Here is a 23,082-nt window from a genome sequence, read left to right on the forward strand (position 1 = left end):
TTCCTTGGAGGTGAGCACAGATTTCTAGATTTCTGCATCAGCACTGCTGAGCTCTGTGGGCGTGTCTGGCTCAGCAGTTTTCATGAAGAATTGAAAGCAGGTATATTCTGACTAGAGACGGTGGTTGGGGGTCCGCCTGGCACCTCTTTAAGGTCAGGAGAGATTAAACACAGTAGTCGATGGGGTTAAGAGTGTTAAGAGCAAACACGCTCTTCTGTTGTTGGCCACGGAGCTGACGTCATCCTCCTACTACAGCTCCTCCTCCAATCTCTTCTGCTGCTGATCCTCCGCATCAGCGTTCCTCTTTTTCCCACCCGTTTTCGGACAGATGCTCCAGGATTGGCTGGTAGCTCATTGCGCTGCCGTGTGCCAATTGGTGGTGTGTGTGAAGTGCCAGCCAATCCCAGCCATGATCAGCTGCAGGTTTGTGTATTGGCATCAATATACATCTAATCTGCATACACTGGCCTCATTTAGTCTTAGCATTCATTAATACACAACACACTGAACACACACTACTGAACACTGAACACACACTACTGAACACACACTACTGAACACTGAACACACACTACTGAACACACACTACTGAACACTGAACACACACTACTGAACACACACTACTGAACACACACCACTGAACACACACTACTGAACACACACCACTGAACACTGAACACACACTACTGAACACACACCACTGAACACTGAACACACACTACTGAACACTGAACACACACCACTAAACACTGAACACACACTACTGAACACACACTACTGAACACACACCACTGAACACACACTACTGAACACACACCACTGAACACACACTACTGAACACTGAACACACACCACTAGACACTGAACACACACTACTGAACACATACTACTGAACACACACCACTGAACACACACTACTGAACACACACCACTGAACACACACTACTGAACACTGAACACACACCACTAAACACTGAACACACACTATTGAACACACACTACTGAACACTGAACACACACTACTGAACACTGAACACACACTACTGAACACACACCACTGAACACACACTACTGAACACTGAACACACACCACTAAACACTGAACACACACTACTGAACACACACTACTGAACACACACCACTGAACACACACTACTGAACACACACCACTAAACACTGAACACACACTATTGAACACACACCACTGAACACACACTACTGAACACTGAACACACACCACTAAACACTGAACACACACTACTGAACACACACCACTGAACAGTGCTGTAGCAATAATACAATAACAATACAACGTATGCATGCTATACAGCGTTCAGCCATAATATTAGAACCATGTGCCACCTCAATATTGAGTAGTGCCTCCACATCAGATCTGATGGACTCCACAAGACCTCAGAAGGTGTCCTATGGTGTCTGGAACCAAGACGTTAGTTGTGAAGTGAGTTGCGGCCTCCATGAGCATTAATGAGCCTCAGGTACCAATTCCCCCTCTTGCTGGTTCACCGGTTGCACTTTCTTGGAGCACTTTTGCTAGGTACTGACCACTGCATTCCAGGAACATCCTACAGGACCTGCCTGATGTTTTGCAGATGTTCTGACCCAGGTTCTAATGCCTGAAAGAGAATACAGGTTTTACATTTTAGGGACTTTTTTTTGGGGGGGGGGGGGGGTGACACCATCTGAAATGACTGTGCTCCATCCAATACCTTTGGGATGAGTTGGGGAGTTGGGGGATGGATGAGTTGTCGTAATGATCATCCAACATTCTGACCTCACTGATGCTCTTCTCGCTGAATGCAATCAAATCCCCACAGCAATACTCCTCCACAATCTAGTTAAAGGGCTTCTTATCTGGACAGTAGAGACTGAGAGCTGATTTCGGAAGAAACAGTGAATGAGCAGGTGTCCCAATACTTTTGTCCAAACAGCGTAGCTGAAGTCTCAACTTTTTTTATTTTTGCTACAATGAGCAATTTAGCGTGATCTGTCTCTACCTGGCCTTTCACTAATTAATAACATCATAGTAACCACCTGTGACACCATAGCAACCACCTTCCAACACTGTAGTTGTTGGAGTCCCTGAATTACTGAAGAACTTATGGACAAACCAAACCCCAGGTTTTACAGTTAATCCTTGGAGGTAAGAACAGATTTCTAGATTATTTAATTAATTAAATTAATTTCATTAGAGAATATGAATGAATTTTTGCATAAAGCGGAACGTAAACTCTTTTTTTAATTGTATTTTATTATCAATTATGAATCAATACTTGTCATTTTGTTTCAGTTCTCTTTAGAAAATGTATTTATTTGATTAAAATTCAGTTTTTATTAAAAATAAACACACTTATTTTACATTACTGAACAGAGTAAGACCCCTGCATCACTTTCCCACCGTGTGTAATCTAAAAGGGGCGTGGTTTGTCCGAATACGGGTGGGGTAAAAAAGCAGCTCCACCGCCCCGCATCAGCACCGTCATCCGCATCGTCGCGGCGTAAGCAGAGGGAAGGAAATCGCTCCTCAGAGCCGCTCAGCGACCCGAACCCGCCGCCCAGAACCGCTCCAGGTCCTCCCCGAGTCGCCAGAGGCTTCAGTCAGCTGCCGCTCTCCTTCCCCCTTATCCACTCGCGCTGGTCCGTCGGCCATGGAGAGTCTGCTGGACAACCCCATGAAAGCCGTGCTGTACCTGAAGGAGCTGACCACCATCGTGCAGAACCAGCAGAGCCTCATCCAGACGCAGAGGCAGCGGATCGACGAGCTCGAGCGCAAAGTGGAGGATCTGATCGGCGAGAACCGCCGGCTGAGGGATCCGCACCCTCATCCTCAGCTCGCAACAGCAACCCAACAGCAGCAGCAGCAGCAGCAGCAGCAGCAGCAGCAGCACCAGCACCACCACCACCAGCATCACCACCACCACCATCACCCTCCTCCTCATCCTCCCCCTCATCCTCAGCGCGCGGCCCCAAGCAAAGCCGGCGGAGCTCCGGCCCAGGTCGCCGCCGCCGCCGTCGCCGCAGCGGCCGCGGCCGCTCCACCTCCGCCCCCGCAGCAGCTGCAGCTAGTGCCCGCTTCCACCCCGCCGCCGGTGCCGCCGTCCCCCAGCCAGCCGAGCCCGGACACCGAAGAGGACGAGAGGAGAAGCCCGCGCTGCAAGTCGCTTCTGCCGCAGACTCCCACCAGCCTGTGCCGCTCGGTGGGACTGGCCAGGAAAGCTGAGTGAGTGAAAAACGTCTGACAACGTTTTAACCTTAACCTTGAACGTCTTTCTCAGTCTGCTTCTTCTGCTGGGCTTCGTGCGATTGCTTGCGTTTTCTGCATTGGCTGCTCCACGTTTTCCTAACGTTGCAGAAACGCGTGGAAACGCTCTTGAGAAAACGTTTTTTAAACGTTTGGTGGCACCAAAATAAAACGTTTCTCAAAAAAAAAACCACGTTTCTTTAAGCTGATTTGCTTTGAGAAGAATAGTGTGGACTCAACAGAGCTGATGCGTTTGCAGGCACTTGACACATTAAAAAAACGTCTGATCAAAACAGTGTAGGCTACTTAAAGGGAAAGTCCACCGAATTTTACAAAATTCATGTTTACAAAATTAAAATAAATAAATACAGTCTCAGATTTTTTTTTTTTTTACTAAAGAACCCTTGTAAAATTGCTGCTAATGAAGCTTAAATATTAAAATAATGGCAGTTCAAATCAGCCTAGGGTAGCTAAACGGGCTAGCCTAACAAATAAGCCCAACAAATGTAACAATTTTGTTTACAAAATTCCTTAAAACTTCTTAAAAAGTACTGAAAATGCATTCGCAGCACTACTGGAACCCTTTTGGTGCTTTATACGGTAGAACCCTGTTTTACATCTGAAGAACAAGGGAAACGGTTCTCATCAAAGGTTCTCAGATCCTTGACTGACGGTTCACTTGCTGCCTAATAGGTCCACCCCTTGACGGAGGCCGCTGTAGATGAAGCTAATCAGTGTTTTTACTTCACCTGCGAGTGGTGCTAATGTTATGGCTGATCGGTGTAAACATTTCAGTTTCCCTTGTATCTGACGAACCATTTAGCCTCCCAGACTGTGCTGTTGAGGGGCCATCGTTGTGTATAGACCCACTGTCTTCCTGTCTTCCTGAAGAACCCTTGAAGAAGCTCTTTTGAAAAGTGCTGCTAATAATCTTTGGGCTCTAATTTGCTGTACATCTGCTGTAATAATCCCAGTTCAAAGCAGTGGGAGCTATTTAAAGTAGAAGTCCACCAAATCTGACAAAATTCATGTTTACACAAATCCTTCGTTGAGATTTCATCCAGAGCAGTCTAAGGTCAGATGCTTCACCAGTGAATCCACGACTAAAGGGTTCTGCGGGACTGAAAACAGCACTGGAACACCACTTAACCATTCAGAGTGGTCTCAGAGTTGTCATTGCTGCATGTGGAACTATTGATTTTACTAAAGAACCTTTTAGAAGAACCTGTACGCTCTTAAAATGATGCAGTGTATGCTGTTTACAGGGGACGTCCACCAAATGTGAGATTTCATCCAGAGTGTTCTGCAGTCCAGTGCTGTATTGTAGAGAACCGTACAGATGACCTTCATGTCCAAACCATCGGTAAACCCACAGAGTAGGGGCTGGGTACTACATACTCAGCATGTGCAGATCTGCTGATGGCCGTTACCAGTAGCACCACCAGTAGGTGCCGCCACAACAGATCTGACCATTCAAAGCAGGCACTCTGAAGGTGTCCCGTGGTACCTGGCACCTAGGCTAACGTTCTGTAAGTTGTAAGATGGGACCTCCAAGGATTGCAGATCAGTGAGCCCTAGATTTGCTCCCTGTTTGCCCTTCCTTGGAGCACTTCTGGTGGGTACTGACCACTGCATACCCCCCACAAGACCTGCCTGGTGATGCTTTGGAGATGTTCTGACCCAGGCGTCTAACCATCACACAGTACGGTTCTCGTCAAAGTGTCTCAGATCCTTGACTGACGGTTCACTTGCTGCCTAATGGGTCCAACCCCTTGATAGAGGCCGCTGTAGATGAAGCTAATCAATGTTTTTACTTCACCTGTGAGTGGTGCTAATGTTATGGCTGATCAGCACTTGGATCAGCTTTACAGGGTAAGCTAACGCCTTCTGTTGATCTGAACATCAGCTACCCCATGAGCGTTTTCTCTAGCAGTTGAAGCTGAGCTCCACAGAGCTGCTTCTAGCTGCGGCACGTCCTGTACCAGATTAGCTGTATTTGGATACGCTATGTTCCATATTGCTGATGCTACAGTACGTCCCCTTCTGATACAGTGCGGCACCATTCAGCTGCGAGAAGACTACTTAATGCCTTTTTAACTGGACGCCACACACACCGCCTGCCTGTGAAATCCTCCCGAGTATTAAAAGCATCCTCTAGGACCAGCAATAGACTGTCCAATAGCTTGCTTTAATAGGCTGTTTGGATTGCTGTGTGTGTGTGTGTGTGTGTGTGTGTGTGTGTGTGTGTGTGTGTGTGTGTGTGTGGTTTTACATGGTCACACTGCCATTTCCCAACCTTTCCTTATCTCTGAAAATATAACGTTTTTAGTGACTGTGCCTTTAAGACTGATATTTGGACAGTATATGTCCAAATGTTTGTGGACACCCATTCTAATGAATGCATTTGCACCCTTTGCTGCCACAGATCTGCAAATGCACACACAGCATGTCTTCTCTAGTGCCTGTAGAGAAGTGCTGTCAATAAATGACTCTCTGGAGCAGATCAGCATGAACCTATTGGCACCATGCTGTCTAATGCCAGGCGTGGGCTAGAGGGGTGTAATGACCCCCAGCATTGAGCTGTGGAGGAGTGGAACTACTGTGTTCTCTGGAATGATGGTGCTCATTTAAGACTTTTGGGATGAGGTGGGGTGGTGCTTCATCATCTTGACATCCTGACCTCACTAACGCTCTCTCACTAACCTCACAGCAATGCTCCAAACACTAGTAGAGAGACTAGCAGGATAAACTCTTTTTGAATACTTCTACTTGATTTCAGAATAGTTGTCCCAATACTTTTGTCCAAATCTTGTTTGTGCTTTTCTAATATATTTCTGCAGTTCTTGGCCTGCCGGCTGCTTTAGGCCATTGAATTATTATTCAGTTATTAATCCTAATGCAGAAATCAAGCACTGTGAATGAACTGGGACCCATTTGGTTTAGCGTATTTTGTGGTGTCCCACAAGGTTCTATTTTAGGGCCTATATTTTTTACGGTAATAATAATGTAAAGTTATGATAGTGAAGAACTGAATGTGGGCTTGCACACAAGGGTCTAAGGGGTTAAATACTATCTATACTATAATACTATAAATACTAAAGTTAGCTTGGTCCAGTCACAGTCCACAGTCCAGTCCTCTTTTCCGCACCACAACGCCACATTTTGCCTGGTTCCTCAGTGCATCAGGCTGCACAATGAGGTTTATGCTTGCCTAAGGTCTCCGCAGAGACCTGCACTCCAGAGGGCAAGATGACAAATAGGTTTTGACACAGCCTGTAGGCATGGTCGGGAGATGGCAGGACACAGGGCAGATCGGCCGTGTGTGGAGGAATTAATGCGCAGGCAGAGATTAATGACCACCATAAATCACATTCACAGATTAAAGGGTGGAGATTAACAAACAACCCGGCCCGAACACAGAACGCAGGTTTCTGGAGATTTCCCTGGAAAGGTCTTTTTGGATCTGGCTCTACACCAGATGTCAATGTTTCTCCATTCCATTCTCCATCCAATAAAGTGGTAGCTATGTGTAGTGGTTACCATGGTTACTATGGTTACTATGTAGTCAGTGTGTTGCCTGCAATCTGGTTTCCAGAGTGACCTTCTCACATAATCAATAATATAAAGGGATTTTCTCTCCCTCTAAAAACATAAAAACCTTAAAATTTGGAGCATTTTCTGCCTCGCACCTTCTCCAAGAGTCCTCCTGAACATGTTCATTGATGTTGATGTCTGGACTCCAGGGTGGAGTACACCAGCAGCTTCAGCAGTTCCATTTGCAGATGTCAGACCCTCAGTGTTGAGTCATCTTCTCACGGTGGAGGGATGGACACACAGATCTGAAGCGATCTGGTTCTCTCGGTCAAAGATGATAGCTGCTGGTCTTGGCCTGCTGGTTTCATTGCATATACTGTTACTCTAAGCTCTTGAACTCTCGGTTTATTCATTAGTTATTCATTCTAATGCAGAAATTTGTAACCGCATGGTTGTGGAGTTCCACAGGGTTCTATTTTAAGGCGTGAACAGATGTTAATATGATAGTAATGTAGTTATGAGGGCGAAGAACTGAAGTGTAGGCTTACATACAGGGTGTAACTGTCGCATGATTATTGGATGTCGCATTTTCTCTGTATTTTCTTTTCAGATTTTTTTGAACTCCTGTTGGAAACTTTGCCTTTACGGTTGATCATCCATCTGATCTTCTCAGAAATATCATCTAAAAAATAATTAAAGCTAGGACTTAATAACCAATATGACTGGAGAGATATTAAATGGATGGTTGCAATAGGCATAAGCAAAAGTATTGTTCATTTATTGTTTCTTTCTTCTGATTTTGGAACATGCTTTGAGGATTTGATTGTATTTAGTGACACAAGCATTAGTAAGGTCATGATGTTGTATGATCACCACCCCAGCTCATCATCCCCAACTCCCCAACTCACCCCAGATGTTTTGGCTGGAGCACCAACCATCATTCCAGAGAACACAGTTCCACACTGCTGGGGGTCTTTACATTTACCTGCTCCTGTTCCATTGGCAATGCCTCTCTACAGGGATTAGACAAGCTGTGTGTGCAGTTGCACACCTGTGTCAGCAGTGGGTGCAACCTAAATTAGCTGAATGCATTCATAGAAGGGGTGTCCACAAACTTTTAAAATTTAACAGACAACTTCATTTGTTATGTTGACTGGCATTTTGACAGCAGGCAGTAATTACAGAAGGTATTTGTGGGAGGAGCATGGATTTATTAATTATGCTGTTGTTTCCATTAGAAATGAGGCAGGAATCGGAAAGGATTGTAGGATGAAGTGAAGCTAAACAGCATGTTCTCCAAAGTTCATTCAGAATTAAGAAAGCTAGGCTCCACTGGGTGCCCGTTCTTGCTTTTGTGCACGGCTCATTACATAAGAAAATGCTTTTTTTTCCCAGGCCTCCATTGATTTCCACGTTCCACCGCACAGCAGGAGTGATTGTTTGCATCGTCATGCTGCGTTAAATCATCGGACTCTGATGGCTAAGGTCATTGCTTGCTTCATGAACATACTGGCTCCATGCCGTGGTGCCAGAGTATTAGCCTCCAGTCTGTTGCTGCACGTTCTCTGAGCCAGCTGGCATTGAAATAAATAGGTAGGACTAATCCATGGCCGTCTTAGTGTGCATGTATGCTTCTCAAATGCTCAAGGCATCCTTTGATCTTAGCTGTTAAAGCTTAGGTGTGCTTTGAGAAGTTCCTCCAATTTCCTTTCTCAGATGTTTCCATCCATAAAAGCCTTATTTCATCAAACCCAACGTTACTGTTTAGTTAACCAGATGTTTGTGGACACACCTTATAATGAAGGCCTTCAGCGTCTTCAGGTTGCATCCATTGCTGACACTGATGTGCAAATGCACATACACGCAGACACATTGCTTGTCTAGACCCTATAGTGAAGCATGACCAATAGAATAGGACTCTCTGGAGCAGATAAACATCAACCTTGAGGGGTAGAAAGCCCCCCAGCTTCAAGCTGTGGAGCAGTGGAATGATGGTTGGTGCTCCATCCAGTATTTTTGGGATGAGCTGGGGAATTGGGAATTCTCTTTGGAGCATTTTCTGCCTCTCACCATCTCACAAGTCCTCCCGAACATGTTCATTGATGTTGTTGTCTGGACTCCAGGGTGGAGTACACCAGCAGCTTCAGCAGTTCCATTTGCTTTTCTCAGAGTTTCTCAGAGCGGCTCCACGTCCTTTCAGACCCTCAGTGTTGAGTCATCTTCTCACGGTGGAGGGATGGACACACAGATCTGAAGCGATCTGGTCCTCTCGGTCAAAGATGATAGCTGCTGGTCTTGGCCTGCTGGTTTCATTGCATACACTGTTACTCTAAGCTCTTGAACTCTCGGTTTATTCATTAGTTATTAATTCTAATGCAATGTTTTTTGATGCTCTTGCTGCTGAATACAATCAAATTTTCACAGAACCTTCCCTGGACAGTAGAGATAGTTGCTCCAACAAAAGCAGGGTGAACCTTTTTATTAGTACCCTTGGATAGGGGGCTAAATTCTCAGGATCGGCTAAATTATCCGCTGATTGTATGTTTGTACGATACCCATACACAGCCAGTCGGTCCTATTGCTATAAAATACTGAACAAAGGCGTTCTATGGTCCCTCAAAGTCAGTGTGGTCTGCACAGGTCAGGTGGTTTGTACAGTGTTAATTGATAGTCCGCCTCCATTAGCCTACATCAGCCTCATAGCTTCAGCACAAAGCTAAAGAAGCAAACTTTAGACACCAAGATGTCTCGGCTAATCAACTACACTTTTAGCGTTTTAGAGCTCTGGAGTCAGACAGCCCAAGGAAAGCTAGGTCTACCAGTTGACCAGGTTTACTAAACAGGGCCCATATTTCATCTCTTACATAGTCTTTGACCAACAGCGGGACCAAACTGAAAGAAAACACCAGTTAACTTTTTGTGTTTAGTCCAAGCCCGCTTTAGCCCACTCTGTAATCTGTGAAATGCTTTGACAGCATTAGCTCTCGACTTCAGCGAAGCTTCGCTTTGCCTTTGATGCTGGTTTTATACTTGTTCATTTATTTATTTAGCCGACTTCAGAGCCGGCTGCCATACCCACACTGGCGTTTTATTTCAAATGCTTTGAAGACTTGAGCAGATGACAGTTTGACAGAGCGTCCTCCCAAACCCTGAACTCATTAATAAGCTCTTTACTCCCAGTGGTCAGCCAGGGCTGTGGCAGGAAGTTGTCATCTTAATACGCACTCGGAGCCTCCTGTTTATTAGGCATACCTACACTGTGTGTCCAAATGTTTGTGGACACCCCTTCTAATGAATGCATTCAGCTACTTTAAGCTGCACCCATTGCTGACACAGATGTGCAACCTACCCCTTAATCTACACTTAAACCTAACCTTTACCTACACCCTATTCTATACCTAAACCTAACCTTTACGTACACCCTAATCTACACCCAAACCTAAGTTTAACCTACCCCATAATCTACACCCAAACCTAAATGTAACCTACCCCTTAATCTACACTTAAACCTAACCTTTACCTACACCTTAATCTACACCCAAACCTAAACTTAACCTACCCCATAATCTACACCCAAACCTAAATGTAACCTACCCCTTAATCTACACTTAAACCTAACCTTTACCTACACCTTAATCTACACCTAAACCTAACCTTTACATACACCCTAATCTACACCCAAACCTAAATTTAACCTACCCCATAATCTACACTCAAACCTAAATGTAACCTACCCCTTAATCTACACTTAAACCTAACCTTTACCTACACCCTAATCTATACCCAAACCTAAATCTAACCTACCCCTTAATCTACACCCAAACCTAAATTTAACCTACCCCTTAATCTACATCTAATCCTAACCTTAACCTAAACTCTAATCTACACCTAAACCTACCTTTTACCTAAACCCTAATCTACACCCAAACCTAACCTTTACCTACACCTTAACCTGCACCTTAATATGCACCTAAAACTAACTTTAACCCACAACTCAATCTACATCTAAACCTAATCTTAACCTACACGTTGATCTACATTTTAATCTATACCTACACCTAAGTATAACCTACACCTTAATGTACACCTACACATAGCCTCAACCTAATCTTATTCTACACCTTAATCTACACTTAGCCCTAACTAACCTACACCTTAATGTGTGTGTGTGTGTATGTGTGTGTGTGTGTGTGTGTGTGTGTGTGTGTGGTGATGGTGTTAGTGTATCAGGTGCTTCCACTGCATTTGCTTCTAGACCAGTGAGAGCATCTATGTGTGAGTCTATCCTGTTCTGTCTGAACGTTCACTGAGGGGTTTGATCGCGGCTCAGATCTGGCAGCGTTTTCAGAAGGTTGCTCATGGACTTAAAGCTTGGCCAGATGCTGTGGTTACGCACTAAATGTTTGATACCAGATGGCCCAGTCCTGCAGAACGGCGAATAGTTTCTACCCTTCATGAAGTGAGCAAAAGTTGAAAAGGTCTCCAGCTGTGCGCAAGCCTCCAGAAGTTTGGAGTCATTCGCCGTATTTACATCCATCCATCTTCTGACCTGCTTCTTCCTGGTCAGGGCAGCGGTGAGCTCTGGCCTACCTACCTATATGCATTGGCTCAAGGCAGGATTACCACCCTGGACAAGGTTCCAGTCCATCACAGGATGCCATATTCACAGTTTTTGTTATTTCATACATCATAAAAAAGACAGAAGACTCTTTCAGCTGCAGCTCGTTACCTAATGTTTTTGAGGCTCAACCCTCTGCTGAGATGCAGAGGTTACAAATATGAGTTAGGAGAACTTTTGAAGAACTAAGTCAAGTTAACTCACCATAAATTGAGTTAACCCAGCTCCTAAATTCTGTAAGGGACAACGTGGCACACTCGTCAGCTGCTCCTCCAGTCGTGGCTCGTGCTCGAGCTCACCGTGTTTTACTTCAGCTTTAGCTCTCCAGGTTGCTCAGACTCATGTTAGCCTTGTGATTGGTCAGGTTGGTTAAGCTAACGTTAACCTGACCCACTTTGAGGACTGCCTATTCCACATGGAGAGGAACAGCAGACATTTATTAGACTTTGGGCAGATATTCATGAGACCTACTTTTTACGTTTGCACTGGGGGCCCTGAGCAGCCAGATTAGCTTCCTTAGAGAGAGAGAACTCAGATCTAGGTTCAGATCAGAACTGAAAATGGGATCAGATTCAGTGTGGTTTTGGCTGTTCACAAAAAAGGCTGCTGAAACAATATATTTAATGTGATCCTGAACAGTTCATGCTCCTAAACCTTCCTAAATTCAGTCATGTCTCTCCACTGCTACGTTCTCTTCACTGGCTTCCTGTAGCTGCTGCCAGCATTAGATTCAAAACCCCTGACTCTGGCCTACAAAACCAAGATTGGACCAGCCCCTCTGTACTTGATGGCAATGGTCAAAAGGCGATCCGCACCAAAAGCCCTTCCAGCTTCAAGTATGGCTCGGCTCGACCCGCCGTCCCTCAAAATCCACTGAAGACGAGCGTCCAGGATTTTTTCTGTCCTACACCGAAGTGGTGGAACGAGCTTTCCCTGGGTGTCCGAACAGCAGAGTCGCTCGCTGTCTTCAAACGCAGACTGAAGACCCTCCTCTTCTGAGAATACTTGGGCGAATAGCAGATTGGTCTCCTTACTGACTTGTGTTTAGTAGAGTCTAAACTTAGAGGATCTTTAAATTATTAGTCTATTTAAACTAGCTGAGGTTTTTCTTGAGTAAATAGCAAAGCACTTTTGTAAGTCGCTCTGGATAAATGCCTTAAATGTGAATGTAAATGTAAATATACTTACTGTTACAGTTGACATAATTACACATATGTATGTATATCGGTTATGACTTTATATAACTGTAATAGGAACAGCAGCAGTCGTCCATATAAACACAATTACCCTCACTTTATTACACACGTAGAACCACAACCGAGAGAATGTGCTGTTGCTGCTACTGATACTCGTGCGAAATCACTCAAGCTGTACTGCTGTACTGCTGAATACAGTCATCAGCAGTTACACCGTTCCTCCCGGCTTGTTCGTGTGTAATTACACAGCTATTGGAGACACTTGCTGTAAAGTGGGCCTGTTTAATTTAATGGACCACAGTGAGTCCAAACTTTTGAACAGTATGCTCATTGTTCTTCATGGTCATTTGATTCAGCCATGTAAGAGCGACACCACCACCCAAAAATCGACGTCCCGTTGATGAATGGTGGGGTGGAGTAAGTGAGTGGTTAATGAGAGACCTGATTAATGGACTGCGGGTCTGACCTCCCTTTCCCTACGTCTGTTCTTTTTTGTCACCTCGGACAGTTGATTTATCTCTATCTACGTCACGTGAGCAGGCCCATGGACGCAAACACTCTTACACACACACACACACACACACACACTATCACACACCATCTGTTGTTTTCTTTGGCATCTATATTTGCTCAGATATCCAGAGCGAGTCAGGAAAGGGTTTAAGGATAATATGCTAAGTCTGTTGTGAGCTCATCCATAAACTATAAATACCATGAGCAATAAAATCACACAGTGTGTCACTACGATGTGTGTGCCCACATGATGTTGACTTGGGCTTGTTATTATATTTTATTTTATTCAGTTCTGTCCTGGATTATCAAATTCCCCACAGTAGACGTACAGTACATGCGGGTGCTAAAGGCCTGGGCAGACAGTGTGAGAATGCACTGTATGAGGACAGAGACTGGATAACTGGAAGACCGAAAGACCGGAGGCCTCATTATTTGTTTAACCTTGGACGACCTAGAAGATTCAGAAGGCCTAAGTGGTTTATACTTGTCAGGAGTTGGTTTCACTTTTTGACATAATGTGAATCTGACAGCTGACTCTGAATTTTAGAAATGCTCCAAAATTAAAATCCTGTTACAATTTTGCACATAAAAGATTTTTGCAAGACCACAACGATATGTATTCTGGTCAGGGTCTATGTTTTTTATTCTGAACTATTAGTCCTGACCCATTATTGCAAATACCAGAGTGGCATGTTAGTGGAAAACCAGGCACAATCCATGACGAGTGGCTCTAGGAGGTTCTCCTCAGTTAAGTCATGGCCAGTTCCATCGGCTAGACAGGACTCTAATACTGCTACACCAAGCAACCAAGCTGGAAGGGTCCTCTTTTCAGACTGATTCAAAGGCAACACTGTTGGAGCTCATCTGTCCTAAAGAACTGCCAATTCTGCTATGTCAGCTAACAGGCTCCCGCATTAGCTAGCAACGAGAGGGCCAATCTTCCCAGCCAGAGAGGGCAGCTGTGCTCTTTTGGACTCCTCGTCATGGATGGCTGAGGCATCATCAGGGACTGAACTTGCATCACTGGATCAGACTGATTCAATGGATGGTTCTTGGTTCTTCTTCTGTGGTTCTCGATTGTTCTTAGTTTAAGACCCTGTGTGGATAATAAGTGCCATAGCGCTCCTCATTATTGCTTATCCACTTGATGGACAAGGACCTTGTCTTACCTATAAACCAGGAGCACTGCTGCCCATGCTGAAGACTCCAGCTTAAGAAAAGTTGGTCATCCAGTTGAAACCATTGCCTATGCTGGTAACCCAACTGGTTAAGCTGGTCAGCCAGACTAGCTCTTGCCCAGCATAGGGTATTTTGTTAAGTATTTTGATAAGTTGACCAATCTGGTCGTCAAGCTGGTCAAACTGATTGACTAGTTTGGTAAAGCTGGTTGGTCTGGCATGGTCAGGCTGGTTGACCAGTTTGGTCAGCTTGGTCATGGTGGTAGACCAGCTAAACCACCAAATGCTGGTCAAGAACTAAGATAGTCAACCAGCTTAACTAGCTTGACCCGCTTGAGCTGGCTAGGCTGCTTTTTGTTTTCGGGATGACCAAGTTGACCAAGCTGGTCGTTAAGCTGGTCAAACTGATTGACTAGTTTGGTAAAGCTGGTTGGTCCGGCATGGTCAGGCTGGTTGACCAGTTTGGTCAGCTTGGTCATGGTGGTAGACCAGCTAAACCACCAAATGCTGGTCAAGAACTAAGATAGTCAACCAGCTTAACTAGCTTGACCCGCTTGAGCTGGCTAGGCTGCTTTTTGTTTTCGGGATGACCAAGTTGACCAAGCTGGTCGTTAAGCTGGTCAAACTGATTGACTAGTTTGGTAAAGCTGGTTGGTCCGGCATGGTCAGACTGGTTGACCAGTTTTGTCCGCTTGGTCATGGTGGTAGACCAGCTAAACCACCAAATGCTGTTTTTTTTTTCTTCTTAAAGCTAGGCTGTTTTTTTAGCAGTGTAGGCCAGTTTAAGAGAGGCTTAAGCCCACCCTAAACATTCCTTAGCCCCCCCCCCATAAATATATACATTAAAACATTATTAAATATATATTTTTTACTTAGCAATGACTTTTTTTAAGTTCAGCTGTTCTAGATATGTCCAAGAAGTAGACACTACAATGCCTGAGACGTCCTGCTGCTTCCTGAACGCCCTCCTGTGGCCCTCCATGGGACTGCGCTCCCCCTTGCTGCTGTAAAGAACCATGAACCACCTTAGCAAGTTTTTTTAAACCTTTTTCATTTTAAAGAACCTCCAGAAGATCTAAATGTTCTACGCTAAATACAGGCTTTTATTGAACAGTACGTCCCAGCCAGGATCTTCTGTGTTCAACGGAATGGCTGCCATGTCCTGAAATGTAATCAGACAGCTTAAGCAGTGAGGACAGATCCTCTTAGTGGTCTCTGAAGGTGTCAGGTTTTGCCGGTCTCTCCTCTGCTGAGATGCAGCGGTCCGAGGGAAAAAAAACAGCCTCAGAAAGGCGAATTTGAATAAACTCCAGACATGGGTTTGTCTTCATTTCCAGTCTGGAAAAAGAGGGAAAGCATGGGTAAGCCTGTTTCACCGTGTAGCTCGCTCAAAGATGAGCGCTGCTCTAATTTGGCTGGGCTGTTCAGAGCACCAGGCTGGCACAGCTGGGCTGCAGGGGTGTGTGTTCTCATCGGCTGGGTGATGGACAGGTGGACAGAGCTGGGGGGGTGGGGGTGTAGGGAGGGGGTAGCTTGGCTTGACATCGCGTCTGCTTCTCTGCTGTGTTTCAGAGCAGACTAAGTGAGTGTGACAGATGTTGATGGGGTTGAAGTGCTCATAACGATTCCAGGTATTGGAGCAGTTCGCCGCTGTTGGTCGCCAGATGTGTTTATTCAGAGTAGAAATAATTTTCTTAAAAGTGGGACAGAATGCATTTATGAACTATATAAGTTGTTATTTGCTGTATAAGTAATAGTAATAGTAAGTGTGTGATTTTCAAGGGGTACAACATGCTCAGATGCCGCCTTACAAGCCTATTTACCACCCTGTTATTGCAAATGATAGGCTTTGCTCTGATTGGCTGGCTTACGGCCCACAGAACCCATGTTATAGCATTGTTATAACGCTGTAACTAAACAAAACACTGTAATTATCCCCAAGCCTTGCCGTATAGTGCTGCTGTCCTTGTAGCCAGTTAGCTTTTAGCCTAGCCCACACTTGCTTCCCAGGGTTTGGCTTTTTTGAGTCTTACCGGTAAAAAAAATAAACCAACGCTTTCCTATCTGCCCAGCTAACATGCTAATGTGGGGCACAGCCCACTTTAAGTCCCAACTAGGCCCCATATCTAGTGTACAAACCAGATGGGGTTCATGTTGAACCCCTCCTGGTCCCATCTTTGACCCTGATGGACAAAATGTTCGGTGAATTTTCCTTATGTATGAAACAGCAGAAACGTTGTAGCATGACATGTCTGATAGAAGCTTCTCAGACGCTGGACGAGGATGATTAGGCTAAAAATATCTGTAGGGTGTGTGAAGGGATTGAAGTCAGAATTGAGGTAGGCCAATTTCACCAGCTTTGACTAGAGCTTTCTCTAGTGGGTGGGGTTTATGGAAATGTGGGGGGTGTAAAATATAGCGAGTCAAGACTGTGATGTAACAGTTTTGGGATTTTGGAACTGGCCTGTTTTATAGCTGTGTTTTGGTTCTGCCAGATTTTCTTTTCAGTGCAGAACCGGCGGTGTTCGGGGTTCACGGTTTGTCACTCAGTGTATCGAACTCTTGTCATTCAACAATTCTAGGAAAATCCAGTTTTTCCCTTCTAGGCAAATCCAGGTTTCTGTACAGTTTCCATCCGTTCTGCCGGTTCTAGCATTAAAAACTTGAACCCTTTTCAGTGAGCAGAATTCGTACTTCATAGTAAGACATGTGAAATGGTTCCTCTCCCTTATGTCTGGCTTTAAAGCCGCCCTGGTCTGGAATATCAGCCTGTGGTTTCAGATTCTTTTTGAATTCAGGCCTACTGGTGCTTCTGCCTGTCTGGGAGCAGCTCCCTAGCTTTGGCCTTGCTCAGTCTGTGCCAGGACTTTATCAGAAGATGTTTTGAATTTGTGTGTGTGTGTGTGTGTCTGTGTGGATATGTGTGTGTGTGTGTGTGTGTGTGTGTGTGTGTGTGTGTGTGTGTGTGGCAGGTGGCCTGGCTGCTGTAGGCTTACCCTGGGGCTCTGGAGTATAGCTGCAGGTGCAGGTCGAAAAGCTCTCCAGCTCTGAAGCATCTAACCTCATTTAAAACACACAGGTGTTCGCCTTTGTGTGTTAAGATAAACACAACATACATAGACACACACAACCTGTACACACACACACACACACATTTCAACATTTCCCTGTTTTAGTAGTGCCGCTCCCCTGACCCCCGCTGTATTAGGGTGGTGAACTGCAGTTTATAAATTGCTGTTCGAGCACAGCCTGTGCTCCTAGTTGTGATATCAAGGGTGAGAATTGCTTTGACTACTCTGAATCGTACTTTCAGCATGTTTACATCTTCACATTAGGTTCTGCACATGGTTGTGCTTGCTCTAATCTAGCCTGTGGGGAACCCTCAGGCTGTCTAGGCCTGGTTTCTGGGAAGTAACAAATACAGGATCATCATAATTGTTGTAAATCTTAAAATTCCCATGCGAAAAGGATCTAGTCAGGACTTTCATCCATATGGCATCCAGGCAGATACAGCCAAACTTGCTCTCCCATTGGTAAGAACTTCAGGAGCTCATTAGAACACATTAGATTCTCGACCAACATCATTAGGTATTGATCTAATTAACCAATCACGTTTTGATTTCCAGTGGGTGGGACCAGTTTTGTGAAAAATATATTGACTATAGGCCAGTTTTGTCTCTCTGTTCAAGAAGTATTTCTTACAGAAGTGTACTACTGCCAAGACAAAAAATAAATAAATAAAAATACATTAATAATAATAATAATAATAATAATAATAATAATGTATTACAAAATCTTATTTACCTTATCTAATAATCATAAAACTAACATAATTATGATAGAACATCTTTTAATTACAAGAAAGTAAATCATTATTGTCTGATTATTGATAACAATTTGTAATTAAGACATAATGAGGACAATTCTTTGTTATTACAAGAATTATTATATTGTTATTAATACCATGTAATTGACATGGATCATTGTAATTACCAGACAGTACGTGGTTGTTATAGGATTATGTTATTAATACCATCTTGATAACAAGTTGTCTTTGTTATTACAAAGAATGATCTAATTATTATCTTGTAATTAATACCATGTAATTGACATTTTGTAGAGATGAGAACAGTATCTTGTTATGAGATGTTATGTAGTAGAAAGGACCTATTATGTTCTAATTATGACAGAACATCTTATAGTTACAACAAAGTATCTCTTTATTATTACTTTATTATAGATATTATTATTATTATTATTATTATTATTACATGATAAATATGAGTTTCATGTTATTGAGATATGTTGTAAAAATGACAACATTCTCGATATTATGATGTATTAAAAAGGACTCGTTGTTTCCTAATTATGACAGAGCATCTTGTAATTACAAGAAAGTATGCAATTATTATCTCCTATTAATAACAAGTTATGATTATTACAAAAATGTAAAAATTTAAAAATGAGTGTATCAAACTATACCTCCTTATTTTGAGATGTTCTGTAGTAAAAAATGCCTATTATGTTGTAATTATGAAAAAACAATTTGTAATTATGAGACTATGTGGCTTTTAGAATATATAATGTGTTGTAAATATTATGCAGAACATTTTGTAATTACGAGACATTACCTTGTTATTATAAAATGTCATAAAAATGGCATTGCTGTCATTTATTATACAAGTTATTATGAAATGTCACGGAGTAAAAGGACCTGCTGTCGTATTTATCACAAAACATTTTGTAATTACAAGAAAGTAATTCATTATTATCTCGTTATTAGCGACCTAATGTCGTAATTATGGCAGACTGTCTTATCCTTTAAGGGGCTGCACACGCATGCTGCTGGCTGTGCGCAGACCAACAGATACACCCCTCAGCATCATGGCCTTCCTCCAAAAAACCTGTGAGGAATCAGGGAATCAGCAGAGCTCAGAAAACGTTTAGCATCTCACTGACAAGAGCCTGTACTTAATCTAGGTGTTAATGTATCAGTCCAGACAGACAGAGAGAGAGAGAGAGAGAGAGAGAGAGAGAGAGAGAGAGTAAGAGAGAGAGAAAGAGAGAGAGAGAGAGAGAGAGAGAGAAAGATGCGCTGGACTGTTGGCACAGCAAATCTATAATTGATTACAGTGGTGGTGTGCTCAAGCAGGGGTGGTCCATCCTCAATCACCCCCTACCTACCCAAACACTGGCACACAATAACAGCCTGCAGCTACCAAACACGATGTCCAAGAGGTTCGGCTGCCAGACAGTCTTACTTCTCAGCTTTCTGTTCTCCATCTGGCACAACGTGGAGCTGGACACCTGACTGTCCTCCTTTTGGAGAATGTAGAATAAAAGGAGGCGCTTCCCCCTCTGATATTGCCTGTATTTTATGGGCCAGTAGCTTCAGATGAATCATCTTGTATTTCACTCACTGGTGAAACAGCGCCACCACATGACTACCACACCACATCCCAGCTCACCAACCAGCTGTTCGGGCGAAAGGTCAGCCAGTGGTCCCAAGGTCAGCATTCGGCACCTTGAAGAACGTGTTTGTTGGTTTAGGAGATGAGTCAGGTATGCTAGATGCGGTGGGCAACCATGACTATTAGTGCCAGACCTTCAGACTTTAAATGGGTAAAGAAACTACACCGTTCAGCCATAACATTAATACCACCTGCCTAACATTGAGTAGGCCCCCCTTGTGCCACCACAATAGATCTGACCCATTAAGGCATGAACTCCAGATAGACCTCTGAAGGTGTCCTGTGGTATCAGTCATTAGCAGACATTAGCAGCAGATCCTTTACGTCCTGTAAGTTGTGAGGCGGGGCCTCCATGGATTGCATTAATGAGCCTTAGTTGTCCATGACCCTAAGGTCACTGGTTGACCAGTTGTCCTTTCTTGGAGCACTTTTGGCAGGTACTGACTACTGCTCAGAAAACTCCCAAAGACCTGCCTGATGTTTTGGAGATGTTCTGATCCAGTCATGCGCTTTCAGGGTTTCGTGTTCTTTATTAATGTGATTGTGGCCAAAATGCTTCCATTGGAATGCATTGAAATGTGTCTGTAAACTTTCAACCTAAACATTCAAACTCCTCTACATGTTACAATTTTCAAGCTACAGCCGCCGAAATTGGCACAATCATAGAACTAATAGTGTTGTTTTATGATCTGTGCTTTTAAATATGACTTACAGATTTCTTAAAATTACAGAGATGCTTTCCCCCATGTTGGAAAGTATAAAAAAATGACACAGTGGGCAGCTCTCCCACACAGCAGCTGAAATAATATGTGCAGCACCCATTCCCTCCATTGCTGTCCAGTACTTCATAGACCACTTTTCTGAACAGTGATACATTATTTGGACAAAAGTATTGGGACACCTGCTCATTCACTGTTTCATCTTAAAATGAAGGGTATTAAAAGAGTTTATCCTGCTTTGGTTGCAGTAACTGTCCCTACTGTCCAGGGAACATGGTGTTCTACTAGTTTTTGCTGTGAGGTTTTGATTGCATTTAGCGACAAAAGCGTTAACGAGGTCAAGATGTTGGATGATCACCACCCCACCTCATCCCCAACTCCACAACCCATCCTAAAAGTACTGGATGGGGCACCAACCAACATTCCAGAGAACACAGTTCTTCCACTGCTCCACAGCTCAATGCTGGGGAGCTTTATACCCCTCTAGCCCACGCCTGGCATCAGGCAGCATGGTGCCTATAGGTTCATGATTATCTGCTCCAGAGAGTCCTGAGAGTCCTGAGAGTACTGTGTGCATTTGGGTGCAACTTACAGTGGCTGTCTGCATTCACTAAAAAGGGTGTCCACAAACATTTGGACACATAGTATATTTACATAGTATATGGAAATTGATGGACAATAATAACTCTAGGCTTGGAGGTGCTCTCCTGAGACGCCTCACAATGCAAAATCTATAGCTGAGGCATCTTATCCCTCATGTCTTGTAGAAAGAGTGTGTGCAGCTTTCTCCCAACCAGCCTACTGATGCTGACACACACTGACACGCTACACTGATGTACACAAAGGTAATCTCTGGGAGCTGAAGATGACTAAACAAGTGCTCTCTTCAGCGTTCACTACAGCGAGGGTGTTGTTTTCCCGAGCTGTTCGTAAAAGCAGACGGTAACTTTTCGGTGTTGCACGTTGAAGTGAAGAGCTGCTTACCTCCTGAAGCGAACTGCTCCCTACAATGTTGCCACTTGTTTGTACAAATAAAACAAACGTCCTTGTTAACTGTGGTCTGCTTTCAAGAGAGGAATTCTGCAAATCTTTTGGGAATGTAGCAACACCAAACATCTTGCGTTTTCCTAGAATTCACGGATCTCTAGGGATCTCTCAGAGAACATCAAGACAACAGCTCTTTCAGGACAATCCTCGACAGAATTCCGAAAATACTAATACTCACAAAAGGGAAACACTGTTGTTTAAATTAACCCTTTTAACCCACTTTATTTTCCTTAATGTATGAGCCTATTAACTCACCCACTCACTAGGACTTCCCCTATCACCTGCAGTGCTCCCCACACTAGGAGAGTGAGGACAACGTACTCGGAGGGAAGCCCCAGACCCCAGCTGTGATACATCAGCCAACAGATGCCAGATTCAGCCAGCATCGCAATGGGAGTGGTGAGGAAAGAGGGCGCCATCTACTCACTCAGAGAGAGCGTGGCCAATTGTGCTCCCTCCGGCCCCAGCTGCTGATGGCCAATTTCAATGGCCTAGCACTATGGCCCAGAGTTCATGAGTTTGGGTCCCAAGCCAATTGGCAGTGCTCTGTCCGGGTGGGTAGACGGTGCTCTCTCCTCTCGTCACGCTTAAGTGCTGGCCCAGGCGTCTGTTAGCTGGTTTGGTGGAGCTGGTGACTCCGTGTTGCGTGTCGGCTGCCTGGCAAAGAGGCGGAAAGAGGAGGTTGGCTGATAAATTATTTAAAGGAAAATTCCCAAAAATATCCAAGCAGCAACAAGGAATTTTCTTTTTAGGCCATGAAGCTGACGTTTTAACACAGCAAGGCTTATTACACTGTATTACTCAGTAACTACAGGGACTTCTGTACAAACTAGTGGGGCTATTCTCTGGTTATAGAAGTGTAATAACACATTTAGGCTGTTTGTAGAGCAAAGGCTGCAGTCCGATGAGCCCAAAGAAACCGTACAATTAAGCAGGTATGTTACTGCTCAGCATTTCTCACTCTCTGTTCTCAGCTGAGGACTGTGATGGTTTTTCTCCGGACGGATGCTGAGCACGTCTCGCTGGTTATGACAGGGTGACTGGCTTGAACTTGCATTCTGCAGAAATCCAACTCATGGAGACCCTATTATGTGGAGAAGTGGATTTTCACACAGCTTTGTTTCTGTTGCGCTTTTTTCTGCAGGTGTGTGACTAGATATGGACAAAAGTATTGGGACACCTGCTCATTCATTGTTTCTTCTGAAATCAAGGATATTAAAAAGAGTTTATCCTGCTTTTGTTGGAGGAACTGTCTCTACTGTCCAGGGAAGAAGACTTTCTACTAGATTTTGGAGTAGCACTGCTGTGAGAATTTGATTGTACTTAGCGACAAGAGAGTTAGTAAGGTTAGGATGTTGGAAGATTACCATCCCACCTCATTCCTGAGAACACAGTTCTTCCACTGCTCCACAGATCAATGCTGGGGCTTTATAGCCCTCTAGCCCACACCTGGCAATAGGCAACATGGTGCCTATAGGTTGATGTTTATCTGCTCTAGAGAGTCCTAATCTATTGGCAGTACTGTTTTTGGACATAAAGGATTTTTT

General features: G+C 44.1%; 1 protein-coding gene across 3 annotated transcripts in view; it reads left to right on the forward strand.

The window, feature by feature from the left end:
- Nucleotides 1–2,519: 2,519 nt before the first annotated feature.
- iqsec3a (IQ motif and Sec7 domain ArfGEF 3a) overlaps nucleotides 2,520–23,082 on the forward strand; it is a 191,129-nt gene continuing 170,566 nt past the window's right edge. For all 3 annotated transcript variants that reach the window (XM_072674190.1, XM_072674191.1, XM_072674192.1), the window contains exon 1: nucleotides 2,520–3,238. In XM_072674190.1, the coding sequence (XP_072530291.1) occupies nucleotides 2,667–3,238 (572 nt within the window). In that variant the 5' untranslated portion in view covers nucleotides 2,520–2,666. The remainder of the gene's footprint in view (nucleotides 3,239–23,082) is intronic.

This window comes from Salminus brasiliensis, chromosome 2, assembly GCF_030463535.1.
Source record: "Salminus brasiliensis chromosome 2, fSalBra1.hap2, whole genome shotgun sequence".
Lineage (NCBI taxonomy): Eukaryota > Metazoa > Chordata > Actinopteri > Characiformes > Bryconidae > Salminus > Salminus brasiliensis.